The 22,372-nt window shown below is 46.7% G+C and overlaps 1 protein-coding gene across 1 annotated transcript in view; it reads right to left on the bottom strand.

Annotated features, from left to right (window-relative positions):
- SV2B (synaptic vesicle glycoprotein 2B) overlaps positions 1–21,639 on the bottom strand; it is a 59,038-nt gene extending 37,399 nt beyond the window's left edge. The window contains exon 1 of the mRNA XM_066589984.1: positions 21,105–21,639. Within this exon, the coding sequence (XP_066446081.1) occupies positions 21,105–21,639 (535 nt within the window). The remainder of the gene's footprint in view (positions 1–21,104) is intronic.
- Positions 21,640–22,372: the final 733 nt, after the last annotated feature.

The following is a 22,372-nucleotide window of genomic DNA, read 5'->3' as shown; positions in this document are numbered from 1 at the left end:
ATTAATTTTTTTCCTTTGCATTAAAAATTCCAGAATCGATTTTTTAATCCCTCATTCCTTAATCAGTTCAACTGCTAAGGTAATCAATGACTCAATACTGTATTCTGATCATGCTTTGATATTCCTAAACATTGCCATTAATTCACAAATGTTAACCCAGCCGTGTAGGAGTCATTTCTATATGCCGGTCCCAAGCCCGGATAAATGTGGAGGTTTAGGGAAAGATCTAGCAACCTACCCTGTAAAATCTTTGCCTTAGAAACCCAATGAGCTCTCAAATTATTTAGATATAGTATCCAATGGTAGGCCTCAGGAAGCCCATTTAATAAGGCAAAGCCTGAAGATTTGGAGCCTTCATTATAGAGTCAAATGTAGTTATGGCAATGAAACAACTAGCCAAAAATAAAGCGCCAGGCATAGATAACATACCGGCAGAGCTATTGCTGACAGTACCAGTGAAAACCATCACCGCGTTTTTGCAGGCAGTATGGGTTTCTACACAATGGCCACAGAAATGGAAAAGATCTGTGTTCATCCTTCTGCCAAAGAAAGGCGACTCCCCTAATTTCCCCAACTACTGAACAATAGCCCTCATTCCACATGCAAGCAAGATCCTTCTCAAAATCATACAGGAAAGACCGAGATCAGTAGTTGAAGCGGCACTCCCTGATGCGCAGGCAGGATTCTGTCGAGGACACGGCACCCATGACCATATTGTAAACCTGTGATGGACCATGGAAAAAGATCAAAAATATCAAAAGAATATCTACATGTACTTCATTAACTAGATCAAGGCCTTTGACTGTAGACCATAACAGGCTATTGCATACCGTACAAGAGCTGAACGCAACAGCACATTTAGTCAAGCTGATAAAATCACTTTATACCAATCAAGAAGCCACTGTGAGAACATAGTATGGGGACACAGACTGGTTTGGGATCGGCAAAGGAGTCCGACAGGGCTGCATCTTCTCACCCTTCTTGTTCAACTTATATGCACAAGTGATCATCTGGAAAATGGACAAATTGGAAACTGGGGTGAAAATAGGTGGAAGAAACATCAACAATCTCTGTTATACTAATGTCTCAAATCTACTTGCAGAAACAGAAGCAGGTCTGAAGCAGCTAATATGGAAGATTAAAACTGAAAGTAAAAAAAGGGCCTCTACCTGAATTTAAAGAAGAGAAAAATTATAACGACTCCAAAAAATGGCCAAATTCAAATCAAAATTGACACCGAAGCCATAGAATGTGTGCGAGACTTCATCTTCATGGTTTGAAAGTTCACCAGAATAATTTTATATGTGCCAGAGATAAAACGTAGGACAGCATTGGGGCAAAACGCAATGCTAAACATGGACAAAATCTGGAAGAGTAGGGCTCTCAGCATAGCAACTAAATGCAGAATAGTGCAAACCACCGGTTTCCCTCTAGCCATATATGTATATGAAAGCTGAATTGTGAAAAAAGCTGATAGAAAAAGAATTGATGCATTTAAGCTGTGGTGCTGATGAAAGCTGCTACATATACCCTGGATGGCGAGAGTAACAAACAGAGAAGTCCTGAATTGTTTAAGACCTTATATATCACTGGAGGGCAAGATGGTCAGACTCAGACTCACGGATTTTGGTCATGTAACGTGAAGAAGACCCAACCACCAAAGAACACGATGGCTGATACTGTCAGAGCTGATACTGGCACGGATATCACACAACTAAAAGAAGCAGTGCAAAACCAAAAAACATGGAGGCAGCTCGCCTTTAGGGTCACCGAGGGTCGAGAACGACTAAACGGCTAACAAGAACAACATACAAAAGTTCTTTAAATAAAATGCACAAGAGACCCCTTATAACTCTTAATTTGAGAAGCTCACAGAGCTGTAATCATGGGACACTTATTTGAGTTAGAAGAAAATGAAAGATACTCAATAGTGACCACAAAAAAACTTTATCAATAATATTGGAAAAAAAGACTTATTTGACTTGAAACGTAAAGAGCTTATTTATCAAAAAACTAAAGAACATTTTTTGTTTACAAGATACAAACATTATGCTTATGCAAGAAACTAGCTACCTAGATAAAAAAAAACTCTCCATCATAATACAGGTAAGATTACAGAAACCTTTCACAAATATTACAAGGAACTTTATAATTCTGAATGTAACTCAATTAATAACAAACTTAATCTCATTAGTAAGACTCCATTAAACTTCCTGAAATCCCTAAAATTAAAAGAAGTTGATTATGCCGCCTGTTTCCCTACAGGAATTAGAAGAGGTAATTAAAACAACCCCCAATGGTAATAGCCCTGGCCCAGACAGGTTTTCCATTCTCTACTACAAAATATATAAAGAGACGTTGATACCGTTTTAAACACAATACTTCAATTAATTGAGTTAATGCAAAAAACATTTTTCAAAAAGAAGCCGTCTCAGCTATTATATATCTTTAAACACCAAGGAAGGTAAAGACGCGTCTATTTGTAGCAGCTACAGGCCAATATCATTAATCAATACTGATTAGAGATGAGCAAGCGAACTCGCTAAGGCAAACTACTGGAGCAAGTATTGCCTTATGCGAGTACCTGCCCGCTCGTCTCAAAAGATTCGGTGGGGGAGAGCGGTGAGTTGCCGAAGTGAGCAGGGGAAGCGGGGGGGGGGGGCGAGAGTGAGATAGAGATCTCCCCCCGTTCCTCCCAGCTCTCCCCCGCCGCTCCCCGGCCCCCGGCAGCACCCGAATCTTTTGAGACGAGCAGGCAGCTACTCGCATAAGGCACTTCTCACTCGAGTAGTTTGCCTTAGCGAGTATGTTCACTCATCTCTAATACTGATTTTACGATATAGATGAAAATACCAGATTTGATAAACCCCGAGCAAGTTGGATTTACATTGTATGAAGAAGCTACAGATAATACTACAAGAGTGTTAAATATAATACATCATGCAAAAATACTTAGGGTCCTTAGGCATTTGACAGGGTCGATTGGCTCTTTATGTGATCAACATTGTTAAAATTTGGATTCCCTGAGCGATTTATAGACAAAGTCATGGTGTTATTTAAAAATCCCTCAGCTACAATTAAAATTATTAATTAACTTTTCAAACCTCCGGCATAAATAATGGAATTAGACATGATATGATGGAGGTTATCATACAAAGGATAAGACAGAACACTGATTAGGGGTTTGCCATGTGTAAAAACAGAACTCAAAACAACAGCTTTTGCAGACAATATACTGACTGGTTTTACATTCCATAGCAGCATTATTACAGGAAATTAAATTGTTTGGGAATATATTGAATTTTAAACTATTCAAAATCCGAGCTCCTTAGTATCAATATAGATGAACAGACTTGGTCAGAAGACATTAACCCTTTAACGCTGTAGGATGTACAGTTACGTCCGAACAGCGTTGGGGTATGTATAAAGAGAGATCGCATGGCGATCTCCCTTTATACAACGTGGGCACCAGCTGTTTCTGTTGCCGGCTCTCGCCCGCAACAACTCCGATAAGCCACGACACTCAGCAGAGCTGTTGACTCTTCAAATGCTGCCGTTAATTCTAACAGCTACATTTAAATGCGCCGACCGATTTTCGGAGGTTCTATTTGGGCCCCCACGATGAGATCATGGGCTTCTGTGCAGTTGTCACAGCAGAATGCCCTGGGGACTGGCTTGATAGAATGGCTTGATAGAATGCCTCTCAGATAGAACGGCTTGATAGAATGCCTGTCAGATCGCAGTATGATGTAATGCTATGGCATTACATCATACCGCAGGAGTGATCAAAGCACTGCAAGTTGTTGTCCCATCTGGGCACTAAGAAGAAAAGTAAAAATGAGATTAATAAAGTTTTACTAATTATTAAACAAAAGGAATAATAGTAAAAACAAACTCTTTTGCCATATTTATAATAAAAGAATCTAAATAATAAAACAAAAATACATATTTGGTATCGCTGAGTCTGTAAAATTCTGATCTATCAAAGTAATGCATTATTTACCCCACACGGTGAACGTTGTCAGAAGAAAAAAAGAACGCTAGAAGTGTGCTTTTTTGGTCACCCTGTCTGCAAGAAAAAATGCAATAAAAAGTGATGAAAAAGTCATATGCCAATATGGTACCAACACAAACTACAGGATGTCCTGCAAAAAATGAGCCCCCGCACAACTATGTCGACAGAAATATAAAAAAAATTTGATAGCTGTCAGAAGATGGCGGCAGAAAATAATTTAAAATAATTAAATATCTTTGAAAAAGAGTAGTACAGCAAAAAATCTAACTACATAAAAACTTGGGATCGTAGTAAATGTACTGACCCACAGAATAAAGTGATCTGTTTTTGTTGCAGTTTTTGCTCCGTAGAAACGAAATGCACCCATGGATGGCAGAATTTTGTGATTTTTTTTTTTTCATTTTACTCCACTTAGAATTTTTTTTTCAATACATTATATGGTACATTAAATAGTAGCATTAAAAAATACAACTCACTCCGCAAAAAACAATCCCTCAGACATCTATGTCAATGGATAACTAAAAGAGTTACAATTTTTTAAAAGGAGGGGGAAAAAATGAAAATGGAAAAAGAAAAAGATTAGAGATGAGCGAGCACCAAAATGCTCGGGTGCTCGTTACTCGGGACGAGTAACGAACCCCATTGAAGTCAATGGGCGACCCGAGCATTTTTGTATATCGCCGATGCTCGCCAAGGTTTTCGTTTGTGAAAATCTGGGCAATTCAACAAAGTGATGGGAACGACACAGCAACGGATAGGGCAGGCGAGGGGCTACATGTTGGGCTGCATCTCAAGTTCCCAGGTCCCACTATTAAGCCACAATAGCGGCAAGAGTGGTCCCCCCCCCACCCCCCCCACCCCCGCCCACTGTCAGCGTAAAGATCGTTCTCCTCTGCCATAGCTGTAACAGCTGTGGCAGAGAAGAACGATGTTTGCCCATTGAATTCAATGGAGCCAGCAATACAGCAGGTTCCACTGAAAGCAATGGGCTGCCGGCGATCACGGGATGAATTGTCGGGAAGGGGTTAAATATATAAGCCGTTCCCTGCAATTCATCCAGAAATGTGTTACAATAAAAATATATACCGGCGTATAAGGCGACGGGGCGTATAAGACGACCCCCCAACTGTCACCTTATACGCCGGCAATACAGTGGAGCAAAGAATAAAAATCATTACTTACTTCTTCTGACGTTCTGCGGCGCTCCTGCAGGCTGTTGCTCCCTCCTGGTCCACGGCAGAGTATTGCTTTCTGGACGCAGGGCTTGAAATCCCCGCCTCCAGAAACACAGCCAATCACAGCCATTCAATGACATCATTGTCATTGGCTGTGATTGGCTGAAGGCACGTGTGTTTCTGGAGGCGGGGATTTAAAGCCCTTCGTAGAGAAATCAATGCTCTGCCGGGAACCAGGAGGGAGCAACAGCCTGCAGGAGCGCCGCAGAACGTCAGAAGAAGTAAGAAATGATTTTTATTCTTTGCTCCACTGTATTGCCGGCGTATAAGGTGACAGTTGGGGGGTCGTCTTATACGCCCCGTCGCCTTATACGCCGGTATATATTTTTATTGTAACACATTTCTGGATGAATTGCAGGGAACGGCTTATATATTTAACCCCTTCCCGACAATTCATCCCCGCGCACGCCGGCAGACCATTGCTTTCAGTGGAACCTGCTGTATTGCTGGCTCCATTGAATTCAATGGGCAAACATCGTTCTTCTCTGCCACAGCTGTTACAGCTGTGGCAGAGAAGAAGGATTTGTCTTCTATATGTTCTCAATGGGGTCGGCGCTGCTGCCGCCGGCCCCATTGAGCGCATATAGAGAAGATTTATGGCCTTAAGAAGGACCGTTGGGGTTCTTGAAACCTAAAATACTCCTAACACTCTCCCTATAGCAGCTCCAACACGATACCACTTTCCCTGAACTAATCTCAGAATGCATCTGGGGCAGATTTTAATACTCGGGTGACACCTAATCTCGCCAGCCACTCACTGCAGGGGGGTGGTATAGGGCTTGAACGTTGCAGGGGGAAGTTGTAATGCCTTCCCTGTCTTTCTATTGGCCAGAAAAGCGCGCAAATTTCTCAGGGAAGAAAGTGAAAGTAACTCGAACATCGCGTGGTACTCGTTACGAGTGACAAGCATCTCGAACACCCTAATACTCGAACGAGTATCAAGCTCGGACGAGTATGCTCGCTCATCTCTAAAAAAGATCCGTGTCCTTAAGGGGTTAAAAACTCTCCCTTTAAACACACCTCTAAATATATCACATATTTGGGCACCAAAAATTGCAAGAGACCTTTTAGATCTTTACAATTTGAACTTCAAACCATTATTCGAGAAAATAGTGAATGATCTGTTGTTATGGAAACCATAGCAAATTTTCTGGTTTGGTACGAAAAACTTGATTAAAATGATAACTTCTCCCCAAGCTGTTGTATCTACTTCATGTTTAACCGATTGAGATTTCGCAAATATTTTTAAATAAACTTAAGCACTTCATAGTTCATGTTTTATGGCGAGGCAAGAAACATAGGATCAAACACACCACATTAACAAATTCCAGTGTAATGGGCGGTATAGGATTACTGGACCTTGATATATACAGAAATGTGATTCACATTAATTGTATAACGGACCCGATATGCCTTTAGTCTCAGAAGCTATGGTTAGCTATAGAATAATCTTCACTAGAGAGAAGCATTAATTGATTCTTTTTGTCTGCATCATATAATGTATGTAAATATAGCCATATTCAAAACCCATTAACATGCCATACCATCAGGACAACGGCCAAATGAAACAAAAAACAAAACTATGCCCAAGTATAATAAGCATTCCAATTCCTGATCCCTAATAAATTCAGAGCACGTAAGGAAAAAATTCAGAATGATATTAATGCTTTTTTCCCAGTCCGAAATGTAATCAAAGATGGTAATTTTATCTCTCTATCCTGTTCAGGAATATTGCAATCAATGATTGTGAATACTCTGTCCTAAAGGACTTTTTCTTAGTGTACTTTTTGGATATTTTAGATACTGAAAAAGTAACCTTTTTTATAAAACCACATGGCATTTGTCTTAAAAAAAGGGTATTGCCTCTAAAATATATACGCTATTGATTCATACCACTGAGACTCCCTCTTATATAAGAAATTGCAAACAAGTTGGCAACTTGTATATATGACTCACTGCTTAACTACATAACAGATACCCTGCAAATGTACATTAGATAATTAAAGTCTTTATCAATCTTGTCTGAAAGTCCATCCAACAATTCCATATGTTTTGGTATTTCTCTTATTTTTTTTCTCTGATGCTCCTGTATCTCTCATACATATACTTTGACCATTCTAATATCAAGGGAGTGTCTGAATCTTTCCAGTATCTGGTGATCAATCATTTAGCAGCATTGAGAACAAATTGTATCAATGAAGAGGATGTCATTAGGGATGAGTGAGTATACTCGCTAAGGCACTACTCGCTCGAGTAATGTGCCTTAGCCGAGTATCTCCCTGCTCGTCCCGAAAGATTCGGGGGCCTTCGCAGCTGACAGGTGAGTTGCGGCGGGGAGCAGGGGAGAGCGGGCAGGAGAGAGGGAGAGAGAGATCTCCCCTCCGTTCCTGCCCGCTCTCCCCCGCAGCTCCCCGCCCCGCGCTGGCCCCCGAATATTTCAGGAAGAGCAGGGAGATACTCGGCTAAGGCACATTACTCGAGCGAGTAGTGCCTTAGTGAGTATACTCGCTCATCCCTAGATGTCATTAATTTATATGTTGAATCATAATTTAAAAGAATGAGTTCAGAGGCTAGAAATATTAGGACAAGCAAAACAAACATGTAAAAAGGTATCTATATCCTTTAAGCATCTCCAACATAATGAAGTATAATTAGAGATTAGCGAACGTACTCGTCCGAGCTTGATACTCGTTCGAGTATTAGCGTGTTCGAGATGCTCGTTACTAGAGGCGAGCACCACATGATGTTCGAGTTACTTTCACTTTAATCTCTGAGACGTTAGCGCGCTTTTCTGGCCAATAGAAAGACAGGGAAGGCATTACAACTTCCCCCTGTGACGTTCAAGCCCTATACCACCCCCCTGCAGTAAGTGGCTGGCGAGATCAGGTGTCACCCGAGTATATAAATCGCCCACTCCTGCGGCTCGCCACAGATGCATTCTGACATAGTTCAGGGAAAGTGCTGCTGGTGCCGGAGCTGCTATAGGGAGAGCGTTAGGAGTATTTTAGGCTTCAAGAACCCCAACGGTCCTTCTTAGGGCCGCATCTAACCGTGTGCAGTAGTGTGGAGGCTGCTTTTTGCAGTGTTGCACATTTTCTTTTTTTTTGTATATCGGCCATGCAGAGCATTGCGTCCTGCAGTAATTTTACATTGTCCAGGGCCAGTAGTGGTGAGGCAGGGACAGAAGACATATTTAGTGTATATAGGCAGTGGGCCTTTCCAAAAACATTTGGGGAAAAAAATCTATTTGGGCTGCCTGTGACCGTCCTCAGTGTACTGGGTCTCTGCTGGGGGTAGTTGTCCTAATTCATACGCAGCCAGCTAAGTGTTACAGCAGGCTTGTGCAAAATTCTTTCCTGCCTCTGTGTTGCCTCTTACATCACCGCTGTATTCCTGTCCACAAGTGTACTGGGTCTCTGCTGGGGGTAGTTGTCCTAATTCATACGCAGCCAGCTAAGTGTTACAGCAGGCTTGCGCAAAATTCTTTCCTGCCTCTGTGTTGCCTCTTACATCACCGCTGTATTCCTGTCCACAAGTGTACTGGGTCTCTGCTGGGGGTAGTTGTCCTAATTCATACGCAGCCAGCTAAGTATTACAGCTGGCTTGCGCAAAATTCTTTCCTGCCTCTGTGTTGCCTCTTACATCACCGCTGTATTCCTGTCCACAAGTGTACTGGGTCTCTGCTGGGGGTAGTTGTCCTAATTCATACGCAGCCAGCTAAGTGTTACAGCAGGCTTGCGCAAAATTCTTTCCTGCCTCTGTGTTGCCTCTTACATCACCGCTGTATTCCTGTCCACAAGTGTACTGGGTCTCTGCTGGGGGTAGTTGTCATAATTCATACGCAGCCAGCTAAGTGTTACAGCAGGCTTGCGCAAAATTCTTTCCTGCCTCTATGTTGCCTCTTACATCACCGCTGTATTCCTGTCCACAAGTGTACTGGGTCTCTGCTGGGGGTAGTTGTCCTAATTCATACGCAGCCAGCTAAGTGTTACAGCAGGCTTGCGCAAAATTCTTTCCTGCCTCTGTGTTGCCTCTTACATCACTGCTGTATTCCTGTCCACAAGTGTACTGGGTCTCTGCTGGGGGTAGTTGTCCTAATTCATATGCAGCCAGCTAAGTGTTACAGCAGGCTTGCGCAAAATTCTTTCCTGCCTCTGTGTTGCCTCTTACATCACCGCTGTATTCCTGTCCACAAGTGTACTGGGTCTCTGCTGGGGGTAGTTGTCCTAATTCATACGCAGCCAGCTAAGTGTTACAGCAGGCTTGCGCAAAATTCTTTCCTGCCTCTGTTGTGCGTTCCGTAAGCGAAGTCAGCCTCCAACCACAGGCCAATAAGCGGCACATTTAATTACAGCGTTCTGTTTCTGCACTACTGGTAATACAGCATGCTGAGGGGTAGGGGTAGGCCTAGAGGACGTGGACGCGGACGAGGACGCGGAGGCCCAAGTCAGGGTGTGGGCACAGGCCAAACTCCTGATCCAGGTGTATCGCAGCCGACTGCTGCAGGATTAGGAGAGAGGCACGTTTCTGGCGTCCCCACATTCATCTCACAATTAATGGGTCCACGCGGTAGACCTTTATTAGAAAATGAGCAGTGTGAGCAGGTCCTGTCGTGGATGGCAGAAAGTGCATCCAGCAATCTATCGACCATCCAGAGTTCTGCGCCGTCCACTGCTGCAACTCTGAATCCTCTGGCTGCTGCTCCTCCTTCCTCCCAGCCTCCTCACTCCATTACAATGACACATTCTGAAGAGCAGGCAGACTCCCAGGAACTGTTCCCGGGCCCCTGCCCAGAATGGCCAGCAATGGTTCCTCTCCCACCGGAGGAGTTTGTCGTGACCAATGCCCAACCTTTGGAAAGTTCCCGGGGTCCGGGGGATGAGGCTGGGGACTTCCGGCAACTGTCTCAAGAGCTTTCAGTGGGTGAGGAGGACGATGACGGTGAGACACAGTTGTCTATCAATGAGGTAGTAGTATAGGCAGTAAGTCCGAGAGGGGAGCACACAGAGTATTCGGAGGAAGAGCAGCAGGACGATGAGGTGACTGACCCCACCTGGTTTGCTATGCCTACTGAGGACAGGTCTTCAGAGGGGGAGGCAAAGGCAGCAGCAGGGCAGGTTGGAAGAGGCAGTGCGGTGGCCAGGGGTAGAGGCAGGGCCAGACCGAATAATCCACCAACTGTTTCCCAAAGCGCCTATAGCAGCTCCGGCACCAGCAGCACTGTCCCTGAACTATGTCAGAATGCATCTGTGGCGAGCCGCGGGAGGGGCTGATTTATATACTCGGGTGACACCTGATCTCGCCAGCCACTCACTGCAGGGGGGTGGTATAGGGCTTGAACGTCGCAGGGGGAAGTTGTAATGCCTTCCCTGTCTTTCTATTGGCCAGAAAAGCGCGCTAACGTCTCAGAGATGAAAGTGAAAGTAACTCGAACATCGCGTGGTACTCGTCTCGAGTAACGAGCATCTCGAACACGCTAATACTCGAACGAGTATCAAGCTCGGACGAGTACGTTCGCTCATCTCAACTCCTGATGTAAGGCACTTACATGGGAGGTAACTGTCACCCATAAATGTGTATTTTCCTGGTTTCCAGATTCAGACTCAAAAGGTGTTCCATAATTTCCTTCCAGGAGACTGGGTTGTCCTCAAAAGACATGTGAGAAAATGTTTGGAGCCGTGATTTGATAGTCCACACCAGATCTTCAGTCAAATTGGAAGGAAAGGATACCTGGTTACATGCCAGGCATTGAAAAAAAGGTTTAGATCGAGAGCCTGGAAGGCTGTTTTTACTGTTATGGTCAATCCTCACTATAAAGGGACTCTAATGATGTGCTAAATGGAGATTTGGGACAATAAATTGTTAAGCATCATGAGATTATTGTTAATGCTTACGACAACTCAGGGAAACTTAATAATTGCTGGATATGTACACATAGTCCCATATCTGCAAAAACTATGTCATATACAGCCATTCCCCTTAATATGTTTAAATTGTAGTCACTAACCAACATACAGTAGTACTTGATTACCTTACAACTGCCTAGAGTGGAATGAGTCAAATTGGACCCACATTTTGCCACTATATAGCCCCTAAAAGTAATATGCAGATCAAAGCAATTGTACAGATAATTAAGGAAATAAGAAACAAATAACTGAAAGGACATAAACGGAAACAAGACTCATGGTGGAGTGATACATTCTCGATGTCCAATCCAGCCAATTAATTTAAATCTATTGGGGGATGGATCATGGGAATTTTACAAGCCATATTTTAAACACTGTGTGTAGTTGCTTATAAGATATTTAGCCTGCTAATTAGAGATGAGCAAGTATACTCGCTAAGGCACATTACTCGAGCGAGAAGTGCCTTAGCCGAGTATCCTCCCACTCGTCTCTAAAGATTCGGGGGCCGGCGAGGGAGAGCGGGGAGGAACGGCGGGGAGATCTCTCTCTCCCTCTCTCCTCCCCCCCCCCCGCTCCCCCCTGCTCACCGCCGCAACTCACCTGTCACCCGCGCCGGCAGCCGAATCTTTAGAGACGAGCGGGAGGATACTCGGCTAAGGCACTACTCGCTTGTATTGTATACCATATATGTTTAAAGATTGCAAAACAGGAACTAAGGCAGTTACCAGGGTAGTGAGCCCTAGACAACACCCACATGATGATGCTTATCTAATGACCAACCAATCACATGCACCCGCACCTGCAAAAGCTTTCCACAAGCTTAAGGATTACTGGACTGGGGAATGAGATGAAGACAAGTCTGCACTAGGGATTAACCCTTTTACGTTGAAGAATAAAAGTCTTCCTCTCTGAGATTAGTTTAGAGGGACACACCTGGGTCAGTAATAGAGATGAGCGAACACCAAAATGTTCGGGTGTTCGTTATTCGTAACGAACTTCCCGTGATGCTCGAGGGTTCGTTTCGAACAACGAACCCCATTGAAGTCAATGGGCGACCAGAACATTTTTGTATTTCGCCGATGCTCGCTAAGGTTTTCATGTGTGAAAATCTGGGCAATTCAGGAAAGTGATGGGAATGACACAGTGACGGATAGGGCAGGCGAGGGGCTACATGTTGGGCTGCATCTCAAGTTCCCAGGTCCCACTATTAAGCCACAATACCGGCAAGAGTGGGGCCCCCCCCCCTCCCAACAACTTTTACTTCTGAAAAGCCCTCATTAGCATGGCATACCTTTGCTAAGCACCACACTACCTCCAACAAAGCACAATCACTGCCTGCATGACACTCCACTGACACTTCTCCTGGGTTACATGCTGCCCAACCGCCCCCCCTCCCCCCCACAGCGCACACCAAAGTGTCCCTGCGCAGCCTTCAGCTGCCCTCATGCCACACCACGCTCATGTCTATTTAGAATTGCGTCTGCCATGACGAGGGACCGCAGGCACACACTGCAGAGGTTGGCACGGCTAGGCAGCGACCCTCTTTAAAAGTGGCGGAGCGATAGCCCACAATGCTGTACAGAAGCAATGAGAAATAGAATCCTGTGCCACCGCCATCAGGAGCTGCACACGTGGGCATAGCAATGGGGAACCTATGTGCCACACACTATTCATTCTGTCAAGGTGTCTGCATGCCCCAGTCAGACCGGGCTTTTTAATTCATAGACACAGGCAGGTACAACTCCCTATTGTGAAGTCCCTGTCGACCCACAGCATGGGTGGCTCCCTGGAACCCACTGGCGGTACACAGAAATATCCCATTGCATTGCCCAACACAGCTGAGGTAGTAATGTCGTGCTTAATGCAGGTGGGCTTCGGCCCACACTGCATGCCCCAGTCTGACTGGGGTTCTTTATAAGTGTACAGATGTAGTAAAAACTCCGTGTGCACCTACAGCATGGGTGGGTGCCAGGAAGCCACCGGCGGTACATAGAAATATCCCATTGCATTGCCCAACACAGCTGAGGTAGTAATGTTGTGCTTAACCCTTTCCAATCCAATTTGTATATGGTTTTCCTAGGGGGCTTACTCTTTTTCTGCTGTTATACAACGGCGCTATATGCTGGCTAAAGCCAGTACTGCATGAGCTGACACGTAGGATAGGCTCCGACAGCAGAGAGGCTGGCAATATACAGTAAGAGAACCCCGACGGACGTCTACCAACAACGGAGCTGTACAGCCTTAAACCCTAATGTCTTCACAGGTCACACAGTGGACTGGAAAGGGTTAATGCAGGTGGGCTTCGGCCCACACTGCATGCCCCAGTCAGACTGGGGTTCTTTACAAGTGGACACATGTAGGTTTAACTCCCTGTGGACCCACTGCCTGGGTGGGTGCCAGGAAGCCACCGGCGGTACATAGAAATATCCCATTGCATTGCCCAACACAGCTGAGGTAGTAATGTCGTGCGTAATACAGGTGGGCTTCGGCCCACACTGCATGCCCCAGTCAGACGGGTTCTTTAGAAGTGTACAGAAGTATTAAAAACTCAGTGTGCACCTACAGCATGGGTGGCTCCCTGGAACCCACCGGCGGTACACAAAAATATCCCATTGCATTGCCCAACACAGCTGAGGTAGTAATGTCGTGCTTAATGCAGGTGGGCTTCGGCCCACACTGCATGCCCCAGTCTGACTGGGGTTCTTTATAAGTGTACAGATGTAGTAAAAACTCCGTGTGCACCTACAGCATGGGTGGGTGCCAGGAAGCCACCGGCGGTACATAGAAATATCCCATTGCATTGCCCAACACAGCTGAGGTAGTAATGTTGTGCTTAACCCTTTCCAATCCAATTTGTATATGGTTTTCCTAGGGGGCTTACTCTTTTTCTGCCGTTATACAACGGCGCTATATGCTGGCTAAAGCCAGTACTGCATGAGCTGACACGTAGGATAGGCTCCGACAGCAGAGAGGCTGGCAATATACAGTAAGAGAACCCCGACGGACGTCTACCAACAACGGAGCTGTACAGCCTTAAACCCTAATGTCTTCACAGGTCACACAGTGGACTGGAAAGGGTTAATGCAGGTGGGTTTCGGCCCACACTGCATGCCCCAGTCAGACTGGGGTTCTTTACAAGTGGACACATGTAGGTTTAACTCCCTGTGGACCCACTGCCTGGGTGGGTGCCAGGAAGCCACCGGCGGTACATAGAAATATCCCATTGCATTGCCCAACACAGCTGAGGTAGTAATGTCGTGCGTAATACAGGTGGGCTTCGGCCCACACTGCATGCCCCAGTCAGACTGGGGTTCTTTACAAGTGGACACATGTAGGTTTAACTCCCTGTGGACCCACTGCCTGGGTGGGTGCCAGGAAGCCACCGGCGGTACATAGAAATATCCCATTGCATTGCCCAACACAGCTGAGGTAGTAATGTCGTGCGTAATACAGGTGGGCTTCGGCCCACACTGCATGCCCCAGTCAGACGGGTTCTTTAGAAGTGTACAGATGTATTAAAAACTCAGTGTGCACCTACAGCATGGGTGGCTCCCTGGAACCCACCGGCGGTACACAAAAATATCCCATTGCATTGCCCAACACAGCTGAGGTAGTAATGTCGTGCGTAATACAGGTGGGCTTCGGCCCACACTGCATGCCCCAGTCAGACTGGGGTTCTTTACAAGTGGACACATGTAGGTTTAACTCCCTGTGGACCCACTGCCTGGGTGGGTGCCAGGAAGCCACCGGCGGTACATAGAAATATCCCATTGCATTGCCCAACACAGCTGAGGTAACGTCAGCTGTAATGCAGGTGGGCTAAAAATTAATTTGATTACACTGTAGGCGAGGGCCCACAAAAATTGCTGTATCAACAGTACTAATGTACATCCCAAAAATTGGCCATGGCCAGCCAAGAGGGCAGGTGAAACCCATTAATCGCTTTGGTTAATGTGGCTTAAGTGGTAACTAGGCCTGGAGGCAGCCCAGTGTAACGAAAAATTGGTTCAAGTTAAAGTTCCAATGCTTTTAAGCGCATTGAAACTTATAAAAATTGTTCTGAAAAATTATTTGAGTGAGCCTTGTGGCCCTAAGAAAAATTGCCCGTTCAGCGTGATTACGTGAGGTTTCAGGAGGAGGAGCAGGAGGAGGAGGAGGAGGAATATTAGACACAGATTGATGAAGCAGAAATGTCCCCGTTTTGGATGGTGAGAGAGAACGTAGCTTCCATCCGCGGGTGCAGCCTACGTATTGCTTACGTATCGCTGCTGTCCGCTGGTGGAGAACAGAAGTCTGGGGAAATCCAGCCTTTGTTCATCTTGATGAGTGTTAGCCTGTCGGCACTGTCGGTTGACAAGCGGCTACGCTTATCTGTGATGATTCCCCCAGCCGCACTAAACACCCTCTCCGACAACACGCTAGCCGCAGGACAAGCAAGCACCTCAAGGGCATACAGGGCTAGTTCAGGCCACGTGTCCAGCTTCGACACCCAGTAGTTGTAGGGGGCAGAGGCGTCACCAAGGATGGTCGTGCGATCCGCTACGTACTCCCTCACCATCCTTTTGCAGTGCTCCCGCCGACTCAGCCGTGACTGGGGAGCGGTGACACAGTCTTGGTGGGGAGCCATAAAGCTGGCCAGGCCCTTAAAGACTGTTGCACTGCCTGGGATGTACATGCTGCTCGATCTACGCACATCCCCTGCAACATGGCCCTCGGAACTGCGCCTTCTGCCACTAGCGCTGTCGGCTGGGAATTTTACCATCAGCTTGTCCGCAAGGGTCCTGTGGTATAGCAACACTCTCGAACCCCTTTCCTCTTCGGGAATCAGAGTGGGCAGGTTCTCCTTATACCGTGGATCGAGCAGTGTGTACACCCAGTAATCCGTAGTGGCCAGAATGCGTGCAACGCGAGGGTCACGAGAAAGGCATCCTAACATGAAGTCAGCCATGTGTGCCAGGGTACCTGTACGCAACACATGGCTGTCTTCACTAGGAAGATCACTTTCAGGATCCTCCTCCTCCTCCTCCTCCTCCTCAGGCCATACACGCTGAAAGGATGACAGGCAATCAGCCGGTGTACCGTCAGCAGCGGCCCAAGCTGTCTCTTCCCCCTCCTCCTCATCCTCCTCATGCTCCTCCTCCTCCTGCTGTACGCGCTGAGAAATAGACAGGAGGGTGCCCTGACTATCCAGCGGCATACTGTCTTCCCCCGCCCCCGTTTCCGAGCGCAAAGCAGCTGCCTTTATGGTTTGCAGGGAATTTCTCAAGATGCATAGCAGAGGAATGGTGACGCTAATGATTGTAGCATCGCCGCTCACCACCTGGGTAGACTCCTCAAAATTACCAAGGACATGGCAGATGTCTGCCAACCAGGCCCACTCTTCTGAAAGGAATTGAGGAGGCTGACTCCCACTGCGCCGCCCATGTTGGAGTTGGTATTCGACTATAGCTCTACGCTGTTCATAGAGCCTGGCCAACATGTGGAGCGTAGAGTTCCACCGTGTGGGCACGTCGCACAGCAGTCGGTGCACTGGCAGCTTAAAGTGATGTTGCAGGGTGCGCAGGGTGGCAGCGTCCGTGTGGGACTTGCGGAAATGTGCGCAGAGCCGGCGCGCCTTTACGAGCAGGTCTGACAAGCGTGGGTAGCTTTTCAGAAAGCGCTGAACCACCAAATTAAAGACGTGGGCCAGGCATGGCACGTGCGTGAGGCTGCCGAGCTGCAGAGCCGCCACCAGGTTACGGCCGTTGTCACACACGACCATGCCCGGTTGGAGGCTCAGCGGCGCAAGCCAGCGGTCGGTCTGCTGTGTCAGACCCTGCAGCAGTTCGTGGGCCGTGTGCCTCTTATCGCCTAAGCTGAGTAGTTTCAGCACGGCCTGCTGACGCTTGCCCACCGCTGTGCTGCCACACCGCGCGACACCGACTGCTGGCGACATGCTGCTGCTAACACATCTTGATTGTGAGACAGAGGAGGAGGAGGAGGAGGAGGGTGCTTTAGTGGAGGAAGCATACACCTCCGCAGATACCAGCACCGAGCTGGGGCCCGCAATTCTGGGGGTGGGTAGGACGTGAGCGGTCCCAGGCTCTGACTCTGTCCCAGCCTCCACTAAATTCACCCAATGTGCCGTCAGGGAGATGTAGTGGCCCTGCCCGCCTGTGCTTGTCCACGTGTCCGTAGTTAAGTGGACCGTGGCAGTAACCGCGTTGGTGAGGGCGCGCACAATGTTGCGGGAGACGTGGTCGTGCAGGGCTGGGACGGCACATCGGGAAAAGTAGTGGCGACTGGGAACTGAGTAGCGCGGGGCCGCCGCCTCCATGATACTTTTGAAGGACTCCGTTTCCACAACCCTATACGGCAGCATCTCAAGGCTGATGAATTTTGCGATGCGGACGGTTAACGTTTGAGCGTGCGGGTGCGTGGCGGCGTACTTGCGCTTGCGCTCGAACACTTGCGCAAGCGACGGCTGAACGGTGCGCTGAACTACACTGCTGGATGGGGCCGAGGACAGCGGAGATGAGGGTGTGGGTGCAGGCCATGAGGCGGTAGTGCCTGTGTCCTGAGAGGGGGGTTGCATCTCAGTGGCAGGTTGGGGCACAGGGGGAGAGGCAGGGGTGCAAACCGGAGGCGGTGAACGGCCTTTGTCCCACCTTGCGGGGTGCTTGGCCATCATATGTCTGCGCATGGTGGTGGTGGTGAGGCTGTTGGTGTTGGCTCCCCGGCTGAGCTTTGCGCGACAAAGGTTGCACACCACTGTTCGTCGGTCGTCAGGCGTCTCTGTGAAAAACTGCCAGACCTTAGAGCACCTCGGCCTCCGCAGGGTGGCATGGCGCGAGGGGGCGCTTTGGGAAACACTTGGTGGATTATTCGGTCTGGCCCTGCCTCTACCCCTGGCCCTGGACACCGCACTGCCTCTTGCAACCTGCCCTGCTGATGCCCTTGACTCCCCCTCTGAAGACCTGTCCTCCTGAGTAAGCGTTGCACACCAGGTGGGGTCAGTCACCTCATCGTCCTGCTGCTCTTCCTCCGAATCCTCTGTGCGCTGCTCCCTGGGACTTACTGCCCTTACTACTACCTCACTGCAAGACAACTGTGTCTGATCGTCATCGTCCTCCTGACCCACAGAAAGTTGTTGAGACAGTTGGCGGAAGTCCCCAGCCTCTTCCCCCGGACCCCGGGAACTTTCGAAAGGTTGGGCATCAGTGACGATAAACTCCTCTGGTGGGAGAGGAACCGCTGCTGCCCAATCTAAGCAGGGGCCCGAGAACAGTTCCTGGGAGTGCTCCCGCTCCTGAGCAGGTGTTATTGTAGTGGAGTGAGGAGGCTGGGAGGAAGGAGGAGCAGCAGACAGAGGATTCGGATTGGCAGCAGTGGACGGCGCAGAACTGCGGGTAGACGATAGGTTGCTCGAAGCACTTTCTGCCATCCAGGACAGGACCTGCTCACACTGCTCATTTTCTAATAACCGTCTCCCGCGTGGACCCATTAATTGGGCGATGAATGTGGGGACGCCAGAAACGTGCCTCTCTCCTAATCGCGCAGTAGTCGGCTGCGACACACCTGGATCAGGAGCTTGGCCTGTGCCCACACCCTGACTTGGCCCTCCGCGTCCTCGGCCGCGTCCACGTCCTCTAGGCCTACCCCTACCCCTCAGCATGCTGTATTACCAGTGATTTGATTTCACAGGCAGGAAATAAATTGGCGCAAGACTGCAGGCCAAATATAATTTTTGCCCTTTTTGGAAAACGAAAGGCCCCACTGCCTCTAGTGAATGAATTATCTAAGTTTAATAACTGTGCTGTGTCCCTGCTTATGTGTCACAGAACGTGAGGGTAGCAGAGTTATTATAACTCTTGGAGAGCAGGTATTTTTTTCCCAATTAAGGAAAGCAAATGGCGAAGCCAGCAGTAAAGCGTAGCTGGGTGCGTATGATTTAGCAATGTTTTTCACGCAGCTCACACGTCTCCACAGGCGTAAGGACGGACAGAGGCTGGACAAATAGACTTGTTTTCAGTTTTTTCACACCAACAGGCAGCACTGCGTATATTCAATGAACATGAGAAGTTTAATAACTGTGCTGTGTCCCTGCTTATGTGTCACAGAACGTGAGGGTAGCAGAGTTATTATAACTCTGGCAGAGCAGGTATTTTTTTCCCAATTAAGGAAAGCAAATGGCGAAGCCAGCAGTAAAGCGTAGCTGGGTGCGTATGATTTAGCAATGTTTTTCACGCAGCTCACACGTCTCCACAGGCGTAAGGACGGACAGAGGCTGGACAAATAGATTTGTTTTCAGTTTTTTCTCACCAACAGGCAGCACTGCGTATATTCAATGAACATGAGAAGTTTAATAACTGTGCTGTGTCCCTGCTTATGTGTCACAGAACGTGAGGGTAGCAGAGTTATTATAACTCTGGCAGAGCAGGTATTTTTTTCCCAATTAAGGAAAGCAAATGGCGAAGCCAGCAGTAAAGCGTAGCTGGGTGCGTATGATTTAGCAATGTTTTTCACGCAGCTCACACGTGTCCACCGCCCGTAAGGACGGACAGAGGCTGGACAAATAGATTTGTTTTCAGTTTTTTCCCACCAACAGGCAGCACTGCGTATATTCTATGAATAATAACTGTGTTCTGGCCCTGCCTATACAATTCTTTCCCTGCAGTATCAATGGAGGGTGCAATGCTCTGCAGAGGCGATTTTGAGAAGCCCAAAAAAAATGCAGCACAGCTAACAGCAGCCTGGACAGTACTGCACACGGATAAATATGGCCCTAGAAAGGACCGTTGAGGTTCTTGAAGGCTACACTCACTCCTAACACTCTCCCTGCCTATGCAGCACTTCTGTCCCTAATGCCAGGTGCAACGGTCTGCAGAGGCGATTTTGAGAAAAAAAAAAATCCCACTGCTAACAGCAGCCAACACACAGCTATCAGTGGCCCTAATAAGGACCTTTGGGGGGTCTTGAAGCCTACACTAACTACCAATTCTTTCCCTACAGCAGCTCCGGTATAAACAGCACTGTCCCTCATCTAACTCACACCGCATCTGAGGCGAGCCGCGGGAGGGGCCGACTTTTATATTAGGCGAACACCTGATCTCGCCAGCCACTCACAGCAGGGGGGTGGTATAGGGCTTAAACGTTGCAGGGGGAAGTTGTAATGCCTTCCCTGTCTTTCAATTGGCCAGAAAAGCGCGCTAACGTCTCAGGGAAGGAAGTGAAAATAACCAGAACACCGCATGGTGTTCGTTACGAATAACGAACATCCCGAACACCCTAATATTCGCACGAATATCAAGCTCGGACGAACGCGTTCGCTCATCTCTAGTCAGTAATCATGTGTATAAACAAAAGAGGGGGAAATGTAAGAGTAACGTAAGTATAATGGTTTAAAGCGCATCATGTCTATAGTTTTTCACACGTCACAAAGCAGCAGGTCAGCAGTGGAAAATACAGTTTATAATAACAAAAGTCTTTGTATTCATAATCATGCTTCTAGATATTCTGGCATTTATATACTAGATGTCTTATTTCCAAGACCTTAGAAGTGGAACATCATGTAATAATTCTCAGCTACTGGACATATGAATACGCAATTATGGATACATGTATGTGTATGAAGCCATAACTTTGCTATGATTTGCAATTATATTTTTATTGTATTTTGATTGGATATTGACAGGCAGAAGCAGCTTGTGATCAACTCTTGACAAGTGCTAGAAATTCTGCTATATAAACTATGCAATATTAAAGCACTTCAGAAGAGCTTGCAAACATTGCCTGAGTGTTTCTCATTGTTTTCTTCTGTGATGCATCAGATAATAATATGCATATCTAATTGATAAGGCTACCATACCTGCTGACTGTCACCTAACACTTCTGTATCCATTGCCCTTCTGAAAACTTTTTAATAAAGAATATATATGAAAAGATATAAACACACTTCAGCTAACTTACCCAGCATTCCTTTGTTGGAGCGTGATAAACACATGTCTTTTTCAGCACTGGGGAGCACAAATCCTACAACAAAGACTTCTACTCCATCCGCCATCAAGGCTAGCCCTAAAACAAAGAATAGGGTCCACTGGAAACGTCCATGGCCACATTCCTGAATGATATTCTCATATTGGTAAGCCAGCTGCTCCTCATCTTCCATCCTCTCTGCCATGATATCAGCATGGTCTCTAAATTCATCTCTCATGGATGTGTCCTTCTGTTGAGCCCTGATGTCATCAGGGTGTGGTATACCCTGATATTCTCCTTCATATACCTCATCATCGTCATCATGTCCTTCTGTAGCATCACTTTGAGCATCTTCCTCCTGATTGACAGGGTCTCCACTATTATAATAAGCATCATTTGGTGAATAACCGCCGTAGGTATTATTTTGGTAATAATCCATTGCTTGGTTACTTGTTTGTCTCTTCACTTCTCGCGCTATATCCCGTGCTCCTTCGTAAAAATTTGAGTTATTTCTGTAGCCATCTTCCATCTTGGGTTGGGTAAAATTTTAAGTGTGCCAGTGTCTGCAATGGAGTAGATAATTCCAGAGACAGATTGTTTTTTGATAGTCAAATAGACAATTCACACAAGGATCAACAATTGAGGGTTGCAATTTCACCATCAAAGGCCATGAGAATTATGTGTATCATTTTGTTTTGTACGATGCATTCTGTAAAAACACAGAAAGAATACAGTTAGATTAGGGAATATATAAGATACAAAGCTTTACAATTGTTAAGAGACGGATATAATATTCAATATAGGAATTCATTATATAGCTCACATTTTCCAACGATTGAAGTTTAGAAAGAGTGAAAAAATGAATTGTAGACTGATCATAGATACCCATTATAAGACACTATGAGCAGATAGATAACAAAAATATTATTCCCTGCAGCTGACTCCCAGTTCTATTAGCAAAATTTATAGACAACAGCGAGAAGAAGTGATCACCAGTCTACTTGTAAGGGGGATGAGTTAACATCCCCTAATATGTAACTTGCTCAAAACTGTTATAAATATTACCAATTTGGTTGCTCTGTACATTTAAGCAAGGGACTGAGGCAAATTGATTCCCTCCCTTGGCTCAAGTCCGGTGACTAATGAGGGTTTTAAAGGGGAAGAGGAGCCTACAGTGTGGCAGAGACTTTGAGTTGCACAGCAAGAAGATGGTGAGGAGAGAGAAAACACCTACAGCAGAAAGTGTTCAACTGAAAGTTGTA

This window comes from Eleutherodactylus coqui, chromosome 2 (genome assembly GCF_035609145.1).
Source record: "Eleutherodactylus coqui strain aEleCoq1 chromosome 2, aEleCoq1.hap1, whole genome shotgun sequence".
Lineage (NCBI taxonomy): Eukaryota > Metazoa > Chordata > Amphibia > Anura > Eleutherodactylidae > Eleutherodactylus > Eleutherodactylus coqui.
Note: the sequence above shows the minus strand (reverse complement) of the source record. Positions and strands in the feature narration are given on the sequence as shown.